Genomic DNA, 22560 nt, shown 5'->3' on the forward strand with positions numbered 1-22560 from the left:
TTTGTTTGTTTGTTGTGCGTGTGTGTGTGCGTGTGTGTTTGTGTGTGTGGTGAGACGGTGATGATAACTAGCGGACAATCAGAGTCTACCTGTGATGTGTCCAGGAAAACGCTCTTTCTGAACTTCCCTCGCCGTATCTCCATTTCAAGGGCAGAGCCGCGGGCAACGGTGGCTCTCGCTGTTTGATTTCGGCAAAACATCGTCTCTGCTTTCTGGCAACTTCACAGACAGTCCCGTATAGAGTGTGTTAGCTGAACTTAAAGTGAGCGCAAAGGCAGGAAACGCTTCGAAAAGTGCCGAGCGTGGATCCAGGTGGCACTAAACGGCCCCACCGGCGAAAACTCCCAGGAGATTTAGACAAACCCCCCACCACCACCACCACCTCCCGATTCAAACGCAGACGTTTCCTCTGATGTAGGAGCTGAGAGTGAAACAAGTCCAACAGCAGGAAAAACACACACACAGACTTAGGAAGTCTTCCTTCACAGCGGACTTTTCACTTTTCCAAACACTGCTCGTTGTGTGTCCGACAGTGACACGGTGACACCCCATGTGGTGCGGCTGAGACCTAACTTTGCCCCGTCCTGTATCCGGAGACCTCTACCGGCGATGGCTGGCGTGTACTCTGCAGGGATCTACTATTGCAATATCTCAAATTCCTGTTAAGGGCCTGTCTATGCAAGTCATTCGGCAGGGATGGATGAAGCATTAAAAAAAACATGTGCACTTGTGCGTGCGGTATCATTTATTTATTTATTTATTTATTCCTTCCTTCCTTCATTTGTAGGCCTGAATTATTTCATTCTGATATAGTATACAGCTTTCAAAAACATGTCCAAAAGCATATGAGAGCAGCCTTAATAAATAAATATACAAATATATTTTGATGTTGTGTTATAGTCTATTTTTAGGTTCATCTTTCAAATTAGTGTCACAAACATTTTTGAATTCTTTTCCACTCCGACCCTATGTGTTTTGCCCCTACAGACTATTAAGTCCTGACACTCCAAACTTATATTTGTACAGTATTTCCCTTAAAGTAGTTTCAAAGTGAAAACTTGACCAATATTCACAGTTCTTCACTTAAGTCACATATCGCAGTTAAAACAGACTGTGTTTTCAGCTGTTTGAGCTACAGTTTATGCACAAAAGGTAAACCTAATTTACAGATAAAAGTTTGTTCAACCTAACCTGTTTGATATGGCTGCAACGTTTGAGGTCTTCGCTAGGACACTCTAAGTGTGGTTTAAGTCATGTTTGACCAGCCAATGTGCCTTTAAATGATGAATTCACCAGTGGGTCTTCTCAGTTAATGAAGTTAATAGCACATGGTTCCTACAGCCTCTTGCATGAGACAGATACCAGATAAAACAGGTCCTTGACCTTAAAGGGCCATGGTCTGATTAAGTGTGCAGTATGCTTCATGTAATCCTTATATTTTACCCTTTGGGCACCATTAAAACCAATAATGCAGCCTACTTAGGGGGCTGTAAGTGGGGGGTACTAGCTTTGCCTTCATGGTATAACATTTTATTTATGAGCATCTGCAGCAGAGCATGAAGATCCAGCAGGAATGTAAATCACAATCTGTGGCGGCACAAGGACTTTACTGGACCTGCTGTGAGTGGAATTCTTAAGGGTCAGAGGGTCAGAGGGTCATCAAGGATCAGTCTCGCCAAGGCAGAGGTCGCATCCACATGGACAGTGACAGATGTCTGCTGGGAAGTCCCAGCCTCATGACACAAGGTGATACCACAACACTGCAGTCCAGTCCCATTAAAAAGCAGGGATTAAGAGTTATGAACTGTCCATGAACTGTCATGGTAGGTGTGTGTTTGGCTGTTTCAAGTACAAGATGTTCATGTACCAGATGTTCCCACACAGGACTGTACTGACTGGTGGTGGTGGAAGAAGTACTCAGATCTTTTACTCATGTAAAAGTATAATAACACAGTGTAGAAATACACTTACAATACAAGTAAAAGTCCAGTTTTCACAAAAGTATTAGCATCAAAATATAATTAAAGTAGCCTACCAACAATAAAAGTAATCAAAATGGCCCATTTCTAAATAATGCATATTATAGATTATAATTAGGCCGTATTTATGCTTTAATTATTTATGCCCCCAGGATCAGTAAAGCTTTATCTTAATCTTATCTTGACTTGAAATAATACATCAAGATTTATTTTTATATTTGTTATATTATTATATTATTATATCATATAATAATAATATCTTATATTGTATTATATTATAATCAGAATCTAAGCAAAGTAACTGTACTTACCAATAAAGTTATAAAATAAATGTATTGGGGTAAAAAGTGCAATATCAGAAAATGGAAATGCTCAAGTAGAATACATGTACCACAAATTTGTACTTAAGTACTGTACTTGAGTAAATACACTAAATTGCTTTCCACACCTGCTGACTCTTACCTGAATTGTTTCAAAACTCTGTCAAAACTCTTTCCCTTCTTGCTCTTGTGGGTGACACCATGGGCAGTTCAGTTGTTGATACTACAAGAAATATTTGGTAGCAAGAAAGCCAGTGTGTAACAAGGCTTAGTTATCAGTTTTCTGCACACCGTGTGACTGCAACCCTGATCTGCTGTATCACCTGACATTATCCAAATAAAGCATGAGTCATCACAAGAGAGGAAACCTTTAATGACATGTAAAGTCTACCTCAGGGTGTTAGTTATTGCGAGCTACTATTCACTGTGATTTTGCTACAATTTATAACATAGCTGAGTTAATTAATTTTGGAAAGGCAATTAACACTGAAAAGACACTCTTTGGCATCATAGTATCATTATATGATGGCGAGCATGTTTTGTTCATTTTTGTCTGAATCATTAACAGCCTTGAAACTGCAAACTGCTGTCTGTCTGCCAATCATAAAATATATATTTAGCGTCTGTTTGCAGAGTCTTGTTTCAGAAAAAGATATAAATAAGGTTGCATCATTTCCCACGCTATGTTTCACCCGGATTACTCAACAGTTTGGTGCACTATCCCTTCTGTAAAACAAAGCCTCACATACACTTTAATCCAGTGATTTAGCACAGACCAAACTCTTACCAATTATCCTTAGAAGTTTTCCTTTCTCAAATAACACTTACTCTTCTCAGTTGGGGTTAATGGTGTTTTCACCAAAATCTTAAAAATGTAATGATGACTTTAGTTCTGCATTGAGTGTTTGGTGCTCGGTCTCTATGGAAAAAAAGGGAAAGGGGCTTGTGCAGCCCCTGTTTCTCTAATCGCCCCCCAAGTCTCTTATTTAAAAACAGGCTGTTTGTTGATGTTGGGAGCTTGGGTAAATAGCTGAAGGCGCTGTAACTCACGCAGCAATGTGATCTTACTTGGATGTCAGTCTGTTTCCTAGAAGCAACTATGTGAAATGCAGATTATGTTTACATGCCTCATGCCGCCCTGGTCAGTAGGGGGTAGACAGTCACAGAGGGGAGCAGTGCTTTCCCAAGCTAGGTCTGACCCCCTTTTAACTCCTTGCTGGGCTCCATCGAGCCCTATGGGCGGCTCAGTTTGCTGCAGTCAGGCAAGCAATGGGCTTATGTGCAGGCTTTGCTGTGGCAGATTTTAAACCCATCTGTGGGGAAAAGATAGGTCTGGTTTATCACCCCTCGTTTATAGTGCATATTCTATTTGTACATCCTACCGACTACATGTACTCCTGTTACCATCCCTCTTTTCTCTCTTTTGCCCACAAACATGCGCACAAAGCAGGGAACAAGACAAAAGTGACTGCTACAGTGAGAATCAAATATAGCAGTCAACACTGACACAGTCACAGTGGGCTACAAAATGCCAACCACAGTCAGTGCACAAACAAAGGGACCGCTCTTCACTCAGAGAGCAATAGCTAAGGAGCAGCTGGAGGAAGATCACATGGTATAAAAAAACAGGATACATTCATGCTGTTACATCCCACCACAAAACCCTATTCTGTTTCTCTCTTTCACACACACACACATATATATATATATATATATATATATGTAAATATGTATATACATACATAGTGTATGATCAATTGCCCACTAGCTTAGAACCTGAAGACTGGGTGCAAGCAGGCAGTAAATCACCAGTATAGAAAATGCAGGGAATCTGTTTGACTTTCTTTTCATGGAAGGAAAGTGCAACAGCCTCAGCAGAATGACTGTGGTTGTTCCAACTGTAATTACATGTGGTTTTCTATATTCTAAATATAAACTTGCATACAGCATTTGCAGCCATTGCCCTACGTTTCTTACATGATTAAACCTGAAACATTCCAGCATCAGTTTTCAGGGACAGCTAAGCAGGTGAGCAGACTTTGTGCTCTGCTGTATAAAGTTATGAAATACGAATATCTGTCTCTTTTCTCATCAACATTTAAGGTTTGCAAGGTTGAGTTTGTCGAGTGTAAAAGACATGAGGACAAAATGTCTTTGAATGATCTTAATATGATCTTCATGTATCAGTGATTTTGCTAGAGAATCAGTCTTTATCTGCACATCTGGCCCAGTCTGCCATACTGTCTGTAGCTGAGACCTTGCCTGCTATCACCCAGAAAATGTGCACCCATCTGATGTGAGTTGAAAAACATTATGATAGATGCGATCCTATATTGGGTGGCGGACGAGGCAACACCTCAGGGACAACAGAGAGCTGGAATGCAAGGTGTATACTGGAATGAGACTTTGAATTAACTGTGTGGAAAGCTCCTGAGGGACTGAAGCAGGACTCAAGTCTGGCTTGCAATCAGAGCCTTAGCATGCCAAGAGACACACAAGTGCTCCTCTGTGTAGGTTTAAACACCATGCTATGATGTAGTCATGCAACATTTCCCTATAATGTGAATACATTATACTAGTCTGACTTCTACTGGACAATACTTGCCATTACAAGAATACATTAAGTTTGTCACACATACATTTCCATAAATAATCTAGAGCAAACACTTCCCTCTTTTGCAAATTAGTAAAATAAATTAGAAAAATGTGTTAATAATGAGTGAAAAAAAGTGCCTGTATTTACAAGAATCTACTGTTTAATAAGTTTTAATTTTACATAATTTTGTCTCAGCAGTGTAATAAACAGTGCACAGTGTAATAAAAACAAAATACCAAGCCAGTTACCAAGGGTGCTGTGATAGCCTTTATTTAATATATTTACAGAAGAATACAAAACTCTTTTCCTTGAACTCAGATGAACACTCTGTTCACAGCATGTACACTTAATTTCCTTCTCAAACAAGGATGAAATCTTGAGTTGATCATTTCATTTGTGATGCAGTTTTGTCCAGTTGGCAGCTTCTTTGCGGCCTTGTTTCAAACCCTGTAAAAAAATAAAATAAAACGAGGAATCTGATGTTAATAGAGCTCCCCCTTTTAGAAATCAAGGACTCCTACCTATTATGAACCTGGGGGCATTTGTTAAAAAGGCTTTTCTAGCTAAGAAGCAAAACAAAATGGAGCAACTTCACCAAAAAGGCAAAAAAGTGTCCAAATTACCACATACGCCTACTTCTCTTCACTACATAATGCAAGAGACTGAGCCTGTAAGTAAAAGCTGTAAATCCCTTTTATAGCCCATAATAAGCCAATTAGCCAGCATGCACATACCAGGTAGTATCCTGTGTGATATCCACTCATGTACCAGGAGATGAGCACGCTGCCCAAAGCCTCGTCATCCACCATGTCAGGGCTCATTGGTGGAGGTGGAGGGATCATCTGAGGTAGAGAAATCAACAGCAGAGGGAGTGTGATCAGACTGCAGATGCTGGAGTCTGACGATATTTGTTGTCCATCACTAATGTGCTATATGGACAGCTTGTTAATCAATTTACTAGCTGGATGGGCAAATGCCTCCTTTTTACACATAGAATGCAGATCCCAGTGCTCAGATAAATCAGCATCTGATGTGGCTTTTGCGTTTGTAATTAGTGTACAAGACACATTTCCAACTCACCGGAGGACCAAAAGGCATCATGGGAGGCCAGGAAGGAGGTACAGGCCCATGACCACCAGATCGCCTGCTTCCCCCCTGCTAGAGGACACAAAAGAAAAAAAAAGGTTGAAAACAAGTACTGTGATCTCAGTATTACAAGATCATTTTACACTGAAAGGAGGTTAATAGCTTAAACAACCTCTACTTAAAATAAGTTCAGTCTCAACAAAACTTGCACCTGTGATAAATGCCAAATCTGAGAGGTTGTTTATATTCCATTTAATTGTTTACATTTCATTTTACCATTACTTTAACTGCAGCAAAAAGCCAACCTTCTCAAAGAATTTAAAGGAGTTGGATTAAAGTCGACATTTTAATGTCAAGCAATTAATGTATGAAAACAGTCTATCACCAGTTAATTCTATTCACTGAATAATAAAAGAAAAAAGGTACAAACACTTTCTTCTTACCTGTCTGAAAGCATGCATGGGAGGTGGGCCTGGAGGAAACCCGGGGAAACCAGGAGCCCACATAGGAGGTGGGTCTTTGTGGGCCTTGGACTTTTGGCCTTTACTGTGTGGCTGTTGTTTATGTTGGTTTGGTGTGGTTGACCTGTCACTCTCTTCTGTGGACGATTCCACCTCATTTACCTTAATAGCAGAGACAAACTGCTTTAACCTTTATTTGTCATTTTTCTTTTCATACCTTGGCAGATATCTTCTGAAATACATATTAATTTTATTTTGGAAGCAAGAAGAAGAAGCAAGTGCTATACCAATTAAAACTTAATCCTCAGATTGACTGAGATAGAAATTATTTTGTTTTGTTCATTGCATTCCAGGAGTTCTTATTTGATGAAGATCAAGCACCGTAAATCTCTTTGCCTCAAGTTACCTCATCTGTCAATAACTTCCTACTTTTATATGCAGCAGCCAAATGAAAATAGACAATGTATTTTTTTTAATTTTTTTTTTAAAGGACAGTATCAGAGGTAACTTGCCAATCATTTAATCCCACTTTTCTGACATACTGTTAATTTTGTTAATTTCTCATATTTGCAGCGGGAAAGGCTTAACCTTGTGTGAACTGCATCAGGGAATGAGTGGAGGGTAAAATGAGTGATCTCTCTACAAATGAAGGTGCATGTGTGAAAGGAGTTTATCAATTTTGAAAATGTAAAATGTCGAGTCTGAACAGAAGGCCTTTCCCTTTGATTCTGACAGAGTGACAGCAAAACCTGACTTTTACAATAAGAAATTTCATTTATGCTATCAGATTTTGTTGTTTGGACCTGACATCATATCTTCTACATTTGGTATGTGGAAATAATACAAAAAACACAGCCAAAGAAAATGGACTGAAGAGATGCATTATACATCACCATTAACTGGTGAAATAAACAGGTAAGAGTGTAAAAATATAATAAAAAACACTGAGTATACTGTGTTTCATTTGCTTTGCTTTACCTTTATATTTGTTTCCTCATCACCCTCAGAAAACTCTGAAAGCAGGTCTTCAAAGTTCTGCTCCTCCTCGTTGCCATAGTCTGTATAAACAACTGTACAAGTGCCCCTCTCCTGATCTATGGAGGAGATGGTGGCTGCATAAAGCTGGCCATCCTCTGACCAGTAAGCACAGCATGAGTCCCCAACCTGCCACTGTGACACACATAAATAAGTTTTCTTTATTATTTATTTATTTTTCTATTTTCACATTTTTTTATTAACTTAATTATTATCTATCCATTATTAATTACTTATTCTTTTATATGGCAGTCCTATGACTCCATACTTCTATCTTTATCAGTATTTTTTGGTGCCAGTTACAAACCGTTTTATCTGGTGGTGCATTGGTTCTTTTTCTGCTCTGGTTCTTTTTGTTGTTTTTGCGCTTTTTTCCTGGCTGGTTTTTCTTGGAGGCTTGTGGCTCATCTTCACCTTTGAGGGCGGTCTGTCAAAGAAAGCAACAGCAGAGACTCACCATGAGTGGAAAACACAAATATAAGGATTTTACACCTACATACAGTGCAAAGCACCGATTTTACCTTGAATGATGCAACTGCCTTGTCATAAGCCTTTATCAGCGCTGTGTCATCCCATATATCTGAATCATCACTCTGGAAAAGAGAACAGCAGATATGGAGCCTCTACAGACGAAAAACTATTTTAAACAAATATTTCCTATTTAATGGAAAAGAAGACAGATGAGATGTTAAAGGTTGTGGAAAAATTTATAGTTTGTACAGTTTCTAAGTGCACTCAGTGTTTGCATCTGACCTGACATGTTTACCTTTGCATATTCTACACAGTAGAAAGGATGCTACAGCAGTCTAAGTGCGACATCTTTGTGCAGCTAAACCTAATTCATGTGGTTTGTCCAAGACATTGTATTAAAACAAGGCTTTATCTCGACTAATGAAATCAGGGACCACGAGGATCTCTAATTTCACCTCTTTTTCTGTTCCTTTCCTCTTTGTTACCCAACTTAGCCCAACTCAGCGTTGGCTTGTAGCTTAGCATCCTAGCTCTCCATCTCCACCAAACCTACAACGGCCTGGAAAACTGCACAAGTGCTGTCATCTGAAGTTCAGTGGTGCAACGTGACTAACCTGACCAGTTCCGCGAGTAAACAACACCTCTTTGCATCCATTCGCCATGTGAAGGTGTGCAGATTTCACTGCTAAGTGCTAATTGCTAAACAAATAACGACCAACGTGCGTCGGAAATGGTGACGTACTACAATGATGTTGACGTATATATCTTGCGACGCTGTGGTTGGCTAGGCAACGGCAGTAGCTAGTTGTCCACTTCCCCAAGACCCGTAAACTAAAACAACAGGTTGTTGTGCATTACTGTCGAAACTCTTGTTATCCTCCTCAACCAGGTGGCACCGAAGATCATATTCTCTCTTGTGATCCACTGAAGATGATCGATTCCTCTCTGAGTTCTTTGGGAGCAAAAGTTGTCGTCGCTGCATCCAGCGATGAGAATCACCCACCAGAAAACATCATTGACGGGTGAGTGTAGCTTGTTCTGCTCATACTTGAGTCGCTACAGTGAAAGTTAAAGTCAGGTGTTCGCTTCGTTCAATGCTCCCTAACCCGTTGGTTCAATGTTAACATTTAATGTTTGTTTGTCCCTTTCACCCAGAAACACTAAAACCTTTTGGATGTCGACCGGGATGTTTCCTCAGGAGTTCATCATCCGCTTTGCTGAACCCAAGAAGATCTCTGCTGTGACTGTGGACAGCTACAATGGTATGGAGGCTGTGATACTATCACACACACTGTTGCAGTCGAATACATTGAGAAATCAAGCAAAGAATTGCTGTTTTGTGTCTTGAAGTCCCCCATGACAAATTGCAAACACAAGCTGTGTCATTATCTTAAGAAATGAATTAATAAAAGCTATTAAACTAGTCATTTTGATCAAATTCAAACTGTAAGTCTTTTCTTGTTAACATAGACAATATGAAATTTTACTCTTTTTTTCATTGATTTTTAAATTACAACACATACACACCCTTCAACATAGACAACAATAGCGAAGAGAAAAACAAATTAAACAGAAAAGTCCAAACCAACAACAGATGCTGTAGTATATAAAAGTTAAATTGAGATAGATAGATAGAGAGAGAGAGAGAGAGAGAGAGAGGGAGAGGGAGAGGGAGTAAAGGAAAAACCACAAAAAGCTGTGTCAGTCAAAAGTTTGGACACACTTTGGGAAAATGTGTCCAAACTTTTAAATAAACAGCACATCCAGATGAAGCAATCAGCCATTGCCTTCTAAGGGCAAGGGAATCAGAGTCTCTAAAGAATGTAAAGGGGCCCCTGGAATTTGTTCAATTTATGATTGACATCAGGAAGTAGTTTGTCCAGCAGGAGATCCACATTGCTAACCAGAAATAAAATAATTATTAACACAGATTTGATGTCTGTATCAAAAAGATTTTCAGGTGTATGGTTTAACAGATAAAATGAAGAAGACAGTTGAAACTGTTGATTAGTAACCTCCTGGATCACAGAATGAACCTTTTTCCAGAACCCATGAATGTGATCAAATGACCAAAAAAGTGTATAAACATACCTTTGTGTATTTTACATTCATAACAGAGATTTGAGCTGATGGAAAACAATTTCTGGAGGTGAATAGCTGTGAAATAAGTCTTCTAGTTTTGTTCATGTATGGACATTAAAGTAGATTTTGGAAAGGTGCCATTGCAAATCTTTCCAATCTGCAGAACCAAATGTCACCTCCAGATCACACTCCCACAACGGCTTCAGGGAATCATAAGATGAGAAATCAGAGTACAGCAGTGGAGCATAAATCTCTGAAATTATTCCTATTAGAGATTTGGCCAAGACTATGGCATTTTCCAATTCCTACAGTCTCACACGGATCCCATGCCTCCTTAAAAAGACTCTATAAAGTGATGGATTTGGAGACATTTGAAAAAAATCTTTAAGAGGAACATTAAAATCAGTTCTAATTTGATCCAAGACTTATAAGAGTCAGAGATCAGCAGGCCTGTAAAATCTGATAGTTCCTTGAAAACCCACTCCATCAGACCAGTACTACTAATCTGTGCCAGAAAATCAGGATTCCAATAACAGAGGGAATATTTAAACATGTCCTCTCATCCCTCCAAACCAGTAGTGTTATGAATAATAATATTATTGTTAAGAGAATTTATCTGATCTATATTGTTGATAAAGGGGGAGGGATTTAAACCTTCTAGGATATGGTTGAAGACCAATCCATAAAGAATCCTGCCTATCCATAAACCAATTTTTCATCATTTTATGTTGAGCTGACCAATAGAGTTATAGATTGGGCAGGGATAAACGTCCCAGTTCATTCGGCTTAGTAAATTTAACAAACCTGACTCTCTGATGTTATTGATGTTATTCCAATAACAAGAGTTAGAAGACTTTAAAAAAATGCTGGGGTCAAATAGCATTGGAGATTTTGAAATAGATAATTTAATTAGGGAAGGATATTCATTTTTTATTACACTGACTCTCCCAAAGAAGGGAGTTGGCATGAGGGTCCACTTCTTCAAGTCGCTTTTAAGTTTTTGAATTAGAGGGGAATAATTAGTCTCAAAAGTTTTGTTCGTGTACAGAAATTGTACAGAAAAAATGTGGTTCAGCAGTGATGAAAAGTATCTGAGACCCCTCTCTTACACCTGAGAGGGAGATTGTATGGGCATACTCTGGGGGATATTGAAGTGCATAGCAACAGATTTTCCTAGATTAATTTTATAACCTGACAGAGTACCAAATGAGGCTACAGAGTTCAGAGCTGTCGAAATGAATTTTCCAGGATTCCTACTGAAGAACATCATCCACAAATAGGGAAATAACATGGTTTTCTTAACAGACTGTAATCCCATTTATGTTGGGATTAGTCCTGATGACCTCGGCCAAGGGCTCAATCAATAATGTAAACAATAAAGGCGACAGAGCACCCTTGTGTCTAAGGTTTTCCAGTGTCTGCACACTGGAAAACCTTAGACACCAGACTGTTTGTCAAATCTTTTGTTGAAATGAAGTCAAGACTAATTTTCCTTAGACTTATTAGGGTTTCTTCAGCTCAGTAGTGTTTGTAATCAGAATTACAGAAAGTCTTAAATTATACATGTCAGTATTTACATGGTCAAAATGACTGATTTGGAAGATTTTAGACAAGAACTGACTGTATGGTCATCTGAAGGAAGAAAAACACGACTGGACAAAAATACAGCCATGTTACTGGTACTGTGACGTGTGTCCACTATAACCCGTTAACATGGGTACCAAAATGAAAAGGAAGATGTTCCGCACCTGCCACGCACACACCATGCACACGCCACACATTCAGTGTGTTAATGGTCTAAGGCTCTGCTATGAGCTAAATGCTGACACCAGCATGCTCACAATGACAATGCTAACACGCTGATGTGAAGCAGGTATAATGCTTTCACCATCTTAGTTTAGTATGTTGGCATGCTAGCATCTGCTAATTTGCAATAAACATGAAGGACAGCTGAGGGTGTTGGGAGTGTCATTAATTTTGCTGGTAGTTGGTCATAAACCCAAAGTATTGGGCAAATTGGAATTTTGACCTAATCAAGGCGCTAGATGAAAAATCAAGGGTGCACCAAAGTGATCACAGATGATCTGGAAGCTGGCTTGAATGCACATCGCAAATTTCCTGACGATCCATACAAAAGTTGTCGACCAAAGTGGTGAACCAACACAGTTTACCACATTTAACCACATTTCACAAAATCTAAGATTATATGTTTTACTGAAAAGAAAAATATGCCTAATTTGTGTTGTTTCAGTGTTTGATTCCGTTCATGGATATCTTTATAGCCATGTTTTTTTCTTTTGCAGTTAAGCATCTAAAGATAGAAAAGAATACCTCACAAAATGCTTCTCAATTTGAGTCTGTCACAGAGAAAGGTAAGGGGGCCATCCATCTGTTTGCACATTTGGTTTAAATGCCATAGAATTGGATTTGGGATTAACAACCTGAATGTATATACATTTATAGAATTTGAACATACAGAAGGACATCTTCAGTCAAACGCTATATCGGTAAGTCAAAATGAAAATATGTCAAACATGAATCCATAGAATCAACAGGTAAAACAACTGATTGTTTTTATTTTCTCTTTCAGCTAAATGGAAGCAGTGCAACCCACCTTCGGTTTATCATCACCACAGGTTATGATCACTTTGTTTCAGTGCACAGAGTCAATGTACAAAACTGACACACTTGATTTTTGTGAATTAAAACCTGACATTTTTTGTATATACTGTGTATGGCTTTTTGTCAGTATTTGTAAATATGAGTAGATCTCATTAGATGCTCAGTCTGTTTTGATAAGGGACACGCACACTGACCCACATATCTTCTCCCTCATGGTAGACAGTGGTAGTAGTTACTGTGACTCTGATAAGAATATTCCATGAATATGCGAGATACATTGATTTGGAAACATCAATAAATGAATGTCCAAACAAAATTAATTTGACTGCATTATTCTTATCAGTGAAGTTGGAATTGCAGATAAAGCAAGAATCTGGCATCTAATTTTGAAATTTGTTTCAACCCATTTTCTGTGTTTGTGCTTATTTAATATTATGGATTCACTTGTGGGGCTTTTTTTTATTCACATTCAACTGTTCCTGCTAATTTCACAAGCTCATAGTTGGCAAAGCTTCACAATGGAAGAGTTGGATTGTGATGAATGGCAGAATTACTTACAAAGGAAGTTTCTCTCTGCATGTGTGAGAGATAGAGTTAATTAACTAATTTTGAGCAATGGGGGCTTAAATTGGCATCCTTGCTGCTTCCCTCCCAACTCCACCCCCATGAGCAGAAATTGACATCCCCATAGAAATGGGGAACCATGGGCAAAGCAGCTGGGGGTTTGGGGAACCAGATGGTTTCCAAGCCAACCACTGAGTCTATAAAGACTGCGGGCCTATTTACACAAAGTACTCAAGCCACCTCCTGTACTTATATCCTCCACGCACACTCAACACACAAGCACCGACTCCTATCTACCTTCAGTGCCATTTCAACTTGTCGGTAGCAAAGGGTTCAGCACTGTGCAAGGACCCTTTGGGACTCCCTCCCCAATTACTTTGCTGACTGTGGAGGAGCTTAGGGATTTGCTGAGGCTGTGTTTGCTGTAGCTTGGTCTGCATGCAAGGTTCTGAATAAACCAATAAAAATATGAAGTACATGCCTGAATAACTAGTCCCCTGATATTTTAGAACAACTAATTGCTTAGGGGTATGGCTGGGATATAGCACATTTGAGTATGTGAGTGTGTAATGAGGAATGAGGGTAAGGTAGAAACTGATAGGCTGTTATTGACTCATTTATTATTTACCAGTATGGAATATTTATTATAATGTTGGAGGTGAGGGTCGAGGCACGCAATGAGGCGCAAACTCCCATTTCACAGGAGACCAATAATTTATTGCTATCATAGAACAACTTTTGAAATAATTACATTTGTTTGCTATTAATATGTGACCAGAGATCCCTTTGGTATGGTGAACACACGGTTTGCAAATGTGCCTCCCCATTGCTAATGAATTCAATCCCTTTTGTGCTTGACTGTCAGCCGATCAGGAGAATCACAGCAGGATATGAGTGCATTATTATCATGTCACTGCAGGGCAGGGCTAAATTATCACCAAGTGTCTTCTTATGGCTGCATCACTGCTGTCCAATCACACTGAGACATCTGCTGGACTACAACTCTTTATGTTCAGCTGAGTCCATAAAAAGAAATAGTATATCATAACTTGCCCAAAAACCCTCGCTGCTACTACATGCCTTAATTGACAATGGTAGATTTTATGAAAAAGATAAATGGAAGTTGGAAGTTAAAGTTTAATCATTTTTTTCAAATATTCTGCTGTTAAAGCACATCAGAAAATGGCTGCATACTTATTGTTTAAAGCACAGGAAAATGTAGCAGCAGGGATTCATGTTTATTATATACAGTTGTATAAGTGAAGATGATGTCTGCTATATGGTTATTCTGAGGAAGAAATCCCCCCACCCACCCAGTTCTGTTATTTTCTTTCTTGTCAAACCAGCAGCTTTGAATTTCTTGTTATCTCTTCTGTGTGGTCCTCCTTTCATGTCAGTAACGGAGCCACACACACTGACAATGGGCCTTAATTTGATTTCAGTTTTGATTTCGTCCAATCAGCTTAGTTATGACAGAAGCTAAGCTGGAAGGAGCTGCTGTGTGAGGAAGGAAACACTATCAATGGGCTGAAATTAGATGATTAGACGGGAGAAGAAAACAATCTTCTCATTATTATTTAAGTCCAAGAGGAATTGAGAATGATAATGAGGAACTGACAAAGAGTGCAGTTGAAGACAGCTTTGAATATATAACAACATTCATATTTATTTCTGAGTCCAAAATCCAGCAAATGCATGTGAAGTGTAATAAATAGTAACAAGATTTTGACAATTTTTTTTTTGTTGTAAATCTAATACCTCTATAGATTTATAGCTACAGTGTTTTGTCTATTGTGGTGTTGTTTACGTAATGAAGGAAGTCAAGTATTCACCCATATATGCCTTTCAACGTGAAGTGCATTAAAGGATCATTTTAGCAATGAAAAGAAGCAAAGTCCAATAGTATATTTGGTGATATTTAAACATATACACCTGCTCACTTCTTTGTGTTCTTTTGCCAAAAAGAATCCCCATGAATAAGTGTGTCTACTGAGATAGATGTAATATTCACTTTTTTTCAGAATACAGCAAAAGTGTTACAGGGAGCAGTGATACACAAATGACAAATATTTTCTGCTTTTCAAATCACCTACGTGTTTGCACCCTTGCTTGTTTTTTGGTACTTATTTCCAGTTCTATCTCAGAACACAGACCAATTCACTGAGGGGTTTTTTTGCCCAAGGTGTACAAGTTGCTTTAAGTTTATTTTTGTGTGTTGGATTCCAAGATTTTTTTTTTTCCAGTACCAAAGCTGCATTATCAAACGTAATTTTGCTTCTTCCCTATTTGATCACTTTTCTGTGCTAAGGCCCAGAGTAAAGGCTGTAAAACACTTAGCAGACACTCGAGTTTGAGTGTCACTAGTTACAGCACCTCACCTTAGAGTTCCACTTAGTCTGTCTGCCTCCGAATCTCTCCTGAACTGCCATGGTAATGTAATGTAAGAGCAGGTAGCTGAGCATTCTCAAGTAGCCTCATTACAGAGATTGACACACATTCTTGACCAGAGCAGTGTGTGTATATACTTCAGCCTGATAGTCTGTGCAAGCCCCTGAGTATTGAGTGGGTGTAGTAGTTAAACTTCTGCTTCACAAACTACTTTGCCCTTGTGGGAAGTGGAATAGCTCCAGAATAGTAGAGCCAAATGGCCAGGGCTGATAATCGGAACGATTGTTTGTCTCCAAGTGGAACAGTGCCAGCTAACTCTCATGAAGCCTACTACCAAGAGATCACCTTTTTGCCTTTTGTTTCTCTCTTAAATATTTGATTTTATTTTACTCTATCCAGCCCCCTTCAACCTCTGTCCCTCTAAACACACACACCAGAGAGTGAATGCCAACATTTGCATTTGTCTTTGGTATCTGTCAGAGGTGATCTCTAGTATATACCATTCTATATTGTGTGCATTAACAAGACATATTGATAGAATAATAAATGTTCCATTCTCTGCATAGTTCAGATGTAGGGCCTACAGCTTACTTAACAAAGAACTCACTGTCGTCTGAGCCAAAGTTTTAATCCTTGCTTGTGTTGCTTAAAGAAGCCTTAGTAAATTAATTAGGACAGTTAGATTACATCTAACTGCCTGAACCCATTTCAGACAATAGTGTTCATGAAAAAAGAAATATTTCATATATTAAATATAAGATCAGTGGAGAGATGGTTATTGTATATTGTCACATAATATGACACCAAAATAGACACTTGTGTGTCTTAATGAAGTTGAATTCACTGATCACTGAAATGTTCTCAGTAACAGAAGGCTTTAAAGTGTTTACAAGATTCAGAGAATGACAAAAACATGCAGATGATCTAATAAAAAAATATATTAATTGCACTATTATCTCTTTGAATGTAAGGGTGAAAGTACATGACAGCTGAAAGTGATTCTAACATGTATTTGTGGTGGAAAACATATTTTTTTTTACAATGGTGTAGACATGTCACAACATAAGACACGTGCATTGTTTTTGAAATAGTTTACAACTGTTTTGGGAGAATACAGTAAAATGGATACACAAGGCCAAGTAAATGAAGCTTTAGGAACCCAGACACAATGGATGATATATCACTGTCATTTTCTGAAGGGACTGAAGGGACAGATGTTCAACCACAATCATGCTTATCATGTGTTACCGTCAGGCATTGTCTGGCCTGTATCAATTAAAAATGAATAAGTGACAAAGTTGTGCATTATTTGAATGATGAGTGATCCTTAGATAACGTGGTAAAAAAATAAAACATATTCTCATTTGAACATTAAATAACTTAGTTTTTTTTTTTTTTTAACTTTTAAGCAAGTAGTAACAGTGTCATCACAAAAAGCTAAGTATAATTTTACTGTTTTTTACACCCTGGACTCAAAACACCACCAGATGCATGTTCTATTAAATAAACCTCCAAAAACACTACAGTGAATGAGCTCCAGTTGTTGTGATGTTGCATGTGGCATTGAGTCACATAAATATCCGTGGTCAAAAAACAGTCTAGTGACAGTATCAGTTTTAGCACGTGAGTGAGTGCTCCCATCAAATCTCTGTGGCAATAACATCGTCATATGTTTGTAACCCTGAGCTGTAGGTAAGGTCCATGCCTAGCTCTGTCCGGCTCTCCAGTTCAGTGGTCAGCTCCTTCAAGATCCTCTCCAGGTCCTGGTTCTTCTTGTGCATCTGCAGGTAGTTGATCTGGAGTTGCTTCTGGTACTTGATGACCCTGTCTTTCTCCTTGTTCCACGTCTGCCTCTCCTGCTCAAAGCTGTTGGCCAGCTTCTCTTGAGCGTCCTTCTCCTCCCTGAGCTGCCGCTTCAGTCTCTCAACGTCTCTCCGGAGTTGATCTGCGGAGATGTTTTCCCTGTTCTCCTCCCCCTGGCCCTGAGCAGGGGAGCCTGAGCCTTGGATTAGTTTCTCTGAGGCCTGAGTCTGGGCATTGCCCTCAAGTTGCAAACTATGTTGCAGCCTCTGCTCTTTGGCCGTGGCCAGATCCTGTTTCATTCCCTGAATGTCTTTCTCCAGTTTGCCCACTTTTTCTCTCAGCAAATCAGCCTCATTCTTCTTGCGCTGGAGTTCATTTTGGCAAACCTGAATTAAAAATGGAAAATATTCAGACATAGGCAGCAATTAAGATGATTATTCTGACTGATATAACAGGCCTAATCATGTAGAGAGTCAAATAAGCTCTCTCAGTAAAGACTGTGATTATATATGTCTTCTAAAACACAGACATTGAAAGGTCTGAATGTTGCAGTTGAGTGTATCACATAATAGTAACTATAATTCCCCAATAAAAGTGCTTTCATCTTATAAGCACTCTGTGGGCATTTTATTCATAGTCCTTATTTAAACATTGTGCAGTGACTTGCCATTGAATCACAGACTCAACAGACTAACCTCAACTTCTATAGTGCGAGAGTGGAGTTTGTCTTCATGGTCTTTATTCTGTTTCTGGAGCATCTCCATCTTTGCTGTGTTCTCCTTCAGTGACACCCTCAGGCTGACTATCTCGTTTAGCTTGTGGCTGACATCCGCTTGGCTGTCTCTCAGTTGCTGCTTCAACAGTGAGATCTCGCCTGTCTTCTGGCACACCTACATTTGGACAGAGGCAATTATGAAGATAAAACAATGTAATATTGTGGCAAAGAAAGAGGTTTTTTTATTTAGGTAAAAGTAAGTCATGCTCTTGGTGTAAAAGGGCAGCATTGTGAACTACTTAGGAAAATGGGGAAGTTGATATCTCTGATTCTTTTATGATTTCAGTTTCTTATTAAAAATGATACAACATTTTGGATTTTCTCCTCTAGTGATGGAAAAACACCATGTTTCCACACCCCAGCAGGAAGGTTGTACCAGATTGTATTGTATGCAGCAAGGTTTCAAATCCAACTGATATCACACGTATGACTCATGGCTCACCTCCCATTGAGTTTCCTCGAGTGTTGGAGCCAACTGTGTGCTCTCAGTCTCATAAGACCTCAGTCTGAGTTGGACAAGATCCTTCTCCCGGCTTAACTTTGAGACGTCCTCCTGAAGCCTCTCCTTCTCCGCCTGTACAAGATTCGATTGTTCATTTCACAAAGTTTTGCTTATGTGCAAAGTGTGGAATTTCTGTGCACCTAATGGTGAAATATTGATCTTATTTGATTTACTGATTAGCTGGAAAGGGTGAGAGGCTTGATGGGATAATGAACCAGACTTAATGGGGACTGGTAAGAAAAGAGGAGCTGGGCTGACCTGGAGCTGGCTGACCTGCAGCTGGAGTGCTTGATGGGCTTTTGCAGCCATTTGGGACACTTGTCGTAGCTTCGTGGAGCATCGCTGCTTCAGCCCTTCCATCTCCTCAGCGCAGTATTTTTGTCTCTCCTCAAACAGCTGGCAGGTGTCTGATTCCTTCTCCTCAAAACTCACCTGTTGTAAGGTGAACAAATCTAAATAAAAAAATCTCACACACTTGTACAGTCCAACTACTAATGAGGGATGCTGATCTTGAACACATGCTTTATTATTTTTTTTTTATTACAGCTTGGTACCTGTAGCTCCTGCAGTTCAGTCTCTCTCTCCAGCAGCCTTTGTTCCAAACGTTCAATCAGTGACTCATCTGTAGTAATAGGGGAGCGAATCCCACCTGCAGTTTCAGAGAGAGGGCTTGGCTCATCTGCAGAAAGTGGGGAGCCAGCATCCCCATTAGCCTTAGAAGCCATCCCACTGCTGTTTAAAACAGCCCTGTAGCTACAGTCAAGGTTAGCGCTATTCCCACTGACCCATGAAGGCAAACTGGGTTGTACTCCCTTGCTGAGGCTGTTTGCGGGAGCTGAGCTGCCGTCGCTGTGACTGACAGGGCCTGTGGAAGCACTTAGGCTGCCGCTGGTGCTGTGGGTGGGGAGGCTAGACATAGAGTTACGTCCGGAGTCTGAGAGAGTCCCTGAAAGGAAAAGGGATGACATTTGGTTTGAGTGTAATTTGTCATTCAACCTGAATAATCTCATTTTAAGACCAATATAGAATAGACAAAGACCTGAGAAAGTGTCTTGCTTGTGTCTAATGTCTGGAGTCCTTGCTTTCACCAGAGGACAGAGGATGTGGTCCAGGCTGCTCTGGCCTGTCTCTGTGGAGGACGTACTCCTGGGAATCACAGGCTTGAAGGCAGTGGAACGGACCAATGACTTCTCAGCAGAGGTCTGGAAGAGTGAAATGACACACAGTCAGGGGTGCCCTCCCCTATTTTTGTTTTCATATTCAGTGGCTTCTCTTAGCTGACAGCACGGCAAAAAGATAGTCCTCTTGTACTGTTACGGAAAGTGCAAAAAGCCGAGGATGAGTCACATTCTGAAACTTGAAAAATCATAATGACTGGCTTTCAGAGAGATAAATATTGTCACGTGGTAGAAGTCTGTACAAATGAAAGGGATAGATGTTTTTTCCAATCATGTCTTTTCATATTAGAAATAGAACCAGTGAAGCGTGCAGAATTGCTTCACTACAAGCTGACGGTATTAAAAGCCACACAACAGTAGTTGCAAGTAAAATTCACTAGACTGTCATAATGGAGAAAACTCATTTCAAAGATGAACTTATACTCCACATGCCCCATCTGTGCTGTCCAAGAACGTCACAAGCAGTACCATACCTCCCCTCCCTTCTGTCCTCTTTTCCTCCCTTCTGCAACCCGCATCTCTCCCCCATGTGCTGTCTGAGGGAAGATGAATAGCCCCTCTCTGTGATATTAATAATATGAGCTACTGCTGAAGTGGAAGAGGTAAAGCTTGTGAGCTCAGCATTCCTTCTCACTGACTTCATGACTGGGATGCCTTGCCTTGTTTTTTTTTCTCTCTCTCTCTTTCTATCCCTCAAACTCTCTTTGGCCCTCGATCCTTCTCTCTTTTCTCCTTTCTTCTCTGCTCTGTCTCTTTTAAAGCTGCTTCCTACCCCCCCCCCCCCCCCCCCCCCCCCCCCCCCGTCTTGCCCCAGAGGAATAAAGACCTATTGAAGGAGTCTCTGTTCGCTTTCATATTCCTGGCACAGAAATGACTTCTCTGAGAAGATCAAGGCATTCTTAGGTCATTAATCTGGGAGGGGGTGATTAATAAGATGGGAAGGTTCAGCACAGGTAATATGGAACGGCTGCTACCTATTAAACCACCTGCTGTGCATGTTTTATCCTCAACTTCGCTGTGAGGTTTTTAAAGTCTGTTGCAGTTATGCAGTATGATTTTTTAAATGATTATAAGAAAAATCATAGCAATGGTTCCAGTCATGTAAAGCATAGTTGAAGCTATGTTTTATGAGACAGATTACAATCTATCATGTCTAAATCTTAAAGGAATAGTTAAGGGAATACACTTATCTGCTTTCTTGCCAAGATTGATACCACTCTCAAAGCTGCATGCTAAATATGGAGCTACTGCCAGCAGCAGGTTAGCTTAGCTTAGCATAAAGCCTGGAAACAGGGCTAAAAAGCTAGCCGGGCTCTGTTCAAAGGTAACAAAACTGACCCCATGGCACTTCTAAAACTCACTAATTGGCACAATTTATATTGTTTGTGTATCCTGTGCTAAAAACCAAAGTTTTCCATTTTACATGGGGGGTATGCGCTGAACTATTTCTTTGCTGTAAGCATTAACATCCTGGAGTTTCTCTGGTTGCCTGGCAACTGCACTGGGCCAAAAAATAATACGCCACACATCCCCTTGTAAAACTGAGAATTGTTGCTTTTATTCTTACAGAGTAAACAAATGATATATTGTGTGTTAATTTGTGAGCTTCAGAGTAACTGGTAAGCCAATTTTGTTACCTGTGGACAGAGCCAGACTGTTTCCCCCTGTTTCCAGTCATATGCTAAGATACATATTTATTATATAGATATATAGAGTTTGCCATTAATATTTTAATCTAAATTGTTGAAAAAAAAAGCATATAATCTTGTGGAAAAATTGTCATTTCGCTCACCCTCTCCGTCATTTTCCCTGACATGAGCAGCAGCTTCGGTTGCAGTCGCCCATCTGATTCCCCATCTCTGTTCCCTCGGTCCTCCATTGATCCTCCTCTGTGATACACTGACCTCGGTTTATGGCTCACCTTGTGTGAAACAGGATAAACATTTGATCTCAGAGCAGCGCAATGAATGTTGTTATATAAATGTGACAAGAAGGCACATATGCTCACCTTGATGTAAAAAAAATCTTCACTTCGTCCTGACCGGGAGTGGGTGAGGCCTTTAGAGGGATAAGTGGTGGATGAGGAGCCCTGAGTGAAGCCACACTTCAGTAACCCGTCAAGGCTGCAGCCTCCACTCTTTCTATGATGGTTTGTTCCCTTTTTTAACCTATGCTCAGACGCCTTGCAGTGTTTGCTGTTGAGGCTGTTGCCGTTGATGAGGCTACTGACACTACCCATGGTCCTGCAGGCATAGGTGGGCGCAAGGTGGGGCTGAAATCCAGGCGGTCGAGTTACACAGAAGAGAGGAGAAGACACAACTCATGACCCCAGAGAAGTACAGTCAGCGGCTTCATCTGCAGGACAAGAAAGGTATGACACACATTATACACAAAGAAGATAAATATTGGTCCTTGAACAGAGGATTTTTTTCATGAAAGGACAAAGCCATATAATAGTTGCCTCTGGTGTTTATCATTTTCTAGTGTTAGAATGTTAATTTTATTGTTTCCTGTTCAGTCCAGACATCTTGTGATGAAGAGCAGGTGTATTCACATTTGCAAAACAAACAAAGTGAAGAAAAGTCCATCTTGGCATCCTGCCCGGCTTTGTGTGTCTAGATTTATGGCTTGGCCGTTGAATTTGACAAATAACCCTTTAGGTGCCCTTCCTCTAAACAAACTGGCAGTTAGGCTGCTT

The 22560-nt window shown here is 39.9% G+C and overlaps 4 protein-coding genes across 5 annotated transcripts in view; 1 reads left to right on the forward strand and 3 right to left on the reverse strand.

Moving 5' to 3' along the window:
- The window catches only part of rtkn (rhotekin), a 53599-nt gene extending 53399 nt beyond the window's left edge, over nucleotides 1–200 (reverse strand). For both annotated transcript variants that reach the window (XM_022754623.1, XM_022754638.1), the window contains exon 1: nucleotides 90–200. In XM_022754623.1, the coding sequence (XP_022610344.1) occupies nucleotides 90–200 (111 nt within the window). The remainder of the gene's footprint in view (nucleotides 1–89) is intronic.
- Nucleotides 201–5148: 4948 nt separating this feature from the next.
- Nucleotides 5149–8672, reverse strand: LOC111229493 (survival motor neuron protein 1-like). The gene is made up of 8 exons (XM_022755830.1): nucleotides 8563–8672; nucleotides 7999–8070; nucleotides 7785–7904; nucleotides 7421–7612; nucleotides 6425–6604; nucleotides 5976–6053; nucleotides 5630–5737; nucleotides 5149–5342 (listed from the first exon to the last, which is right to left on the reverse strand). The coding sequence occupies exons 1-8, from the start codon at nucleotides 8608–8610 to the stop codon at nucleotides 5286–5288; spliced, it is 855 nt and encodes a 284-aa protein (XP_022611551.1). The 5' UTR covers nucleotides 8611–8672; the 3' UTR covers nucleotides 5149–5285.
- A 72-nt stretch (nucleotides 8673–8744) lies between these two features.
- Nucleotides 8745–12918, forward strand: hspb11 (heat shock protein family B (small) member 11). The gene is made up of 5 exons (XM_022755840.1): nucleotides 8745–8970; nucleotides 9104–9210; nucleotides 12334–12402; nucleotides 12494–12537; nucleotides 12621–12918. Exons 1-5 carry the CDS (start codon nucleotides 8879–8881, stop codon nucleotides 12711–12713), a joined length of 405 nt encoding a protein of 134 aa, XP_022611561.1. The 5' UTR covers nucleotides 8745–8878; the 3' UTR covers nucleotides 12714–12918.
- Nucleotides 12919–17076: 4158 nt separating this feature from the next.
- On the reverse strand, nucleotides 17077–22113 carry LOC111231286 (leucine zipper putative tumor suppressor 1-like). The gene is made up of 8 exons (XM_022758335.1): nucleotides 21871–22113; nucleotides 21655–21783; nucleotides 19724–19886; nucleotides 19239–19630; nucleotides 18958–19116; nucleotides 18625–18756; nucleotides 18103–18297; nucleotides 17077–17793 (listed from the first exon to the last, which is right to left on the reverse strand). Exons 1-8 carry the CDS (start codon nucleotides 22099–22101, stop codon nucleotides 17245–17247), a joined length of 1950 nt encoding a protein of 649 aa, XP_022614056.1. The 5' UTR covers nucleotides 22102–22113; the 3' UTR covers nucleotides 17077–17244.
- Between the last annotated feature and the right edge of the window lie 447 nt (nucleotides 22114–22560).

This window comes from Seriola dumerili, unplaced genomic scaffold (assembly GCF_002260705.1).
Source record: "Seriola dumerili isolate Sdu_G_001 unplaced genomic scaffold, Sdu_1.0 BDQW01000017.1, whole genome shotgun sequence".
NCBI classification, from domain to species: Eukaryota; Metazoa; Chordata; class Actinopteri; order Carangiformes; family Carangidae; genus Seriola; species Seriola dumerili.

Excerpts from the sequence above, each read along its gene's own strand:
- hspb11 (XM_022755840.1), top strand. The coding sequence starts at position 8,879 with ATGATCGATTCCTCTCTGAGTTCTTTGGGAGCAAAAGTTGTCGTCGCT. Across the intron at positions 9,211-12,333 it reads GACTGTGGACAGCTACAATG|TTAAGCATCTAAAGATAGAA; the intron begins GTATGGAGGCTG and ends TTTCTTTTGCAG. Across the intron at positions 12,538-12,620 it reads TTCAGTCAAACGCTATATCG|CTAAATGGAAGCAGTGCAAC; the intron begins GTAAGTCAAAAT and ends TTTCTCTTTCAG.
- LOC111229493 (XM_022755830.1), bottom strand. The coding sequence starts at position 8,610 with ATGGCGAATGGATGCAAAGAGGTGTTGTTTACTCGCGGAACTGGTCAG. Across the intron at positions 7,613-7,784 it reads ATGCACCACCAGATAAAACG|TGGCAGGTTGGGGACTCATG; the intron begins GTTTGTAACTGG and ends TGTGTGTCACAG. Across the intron at positions 5,738-5,975 it reads TGATGCCTTTTGGTCCTCCG|ATGATCCCTCCACCTCCACC; the intron begins GTGAGTTGGAAA and ends TCTCTACCTCAG.
- LOC111231286 (XM_022758335.1), bottom strand. The coding sequence starts at position 22,101 with ATGGGTAGTGTCAGTAGCCTCATCAACGGCAACAGCCTCAACAGCAAA. Across the intron at positions 19,117-19,238 it reads CTGAACTGCAGGAGCTACAG|GTGAGTTTTGAGGAGAAGGA; the intron begins GTACCAAGCTGT and ends ACCTTACAACAG. Across the intron at positions 17,794-18,102 it reads CTCGCACTATAGAAGTTGAG|GTTTGCCAAAATGAACTCCA; the intron begins GTTAGTCTGTTG and ends TTTTTAATTCAG.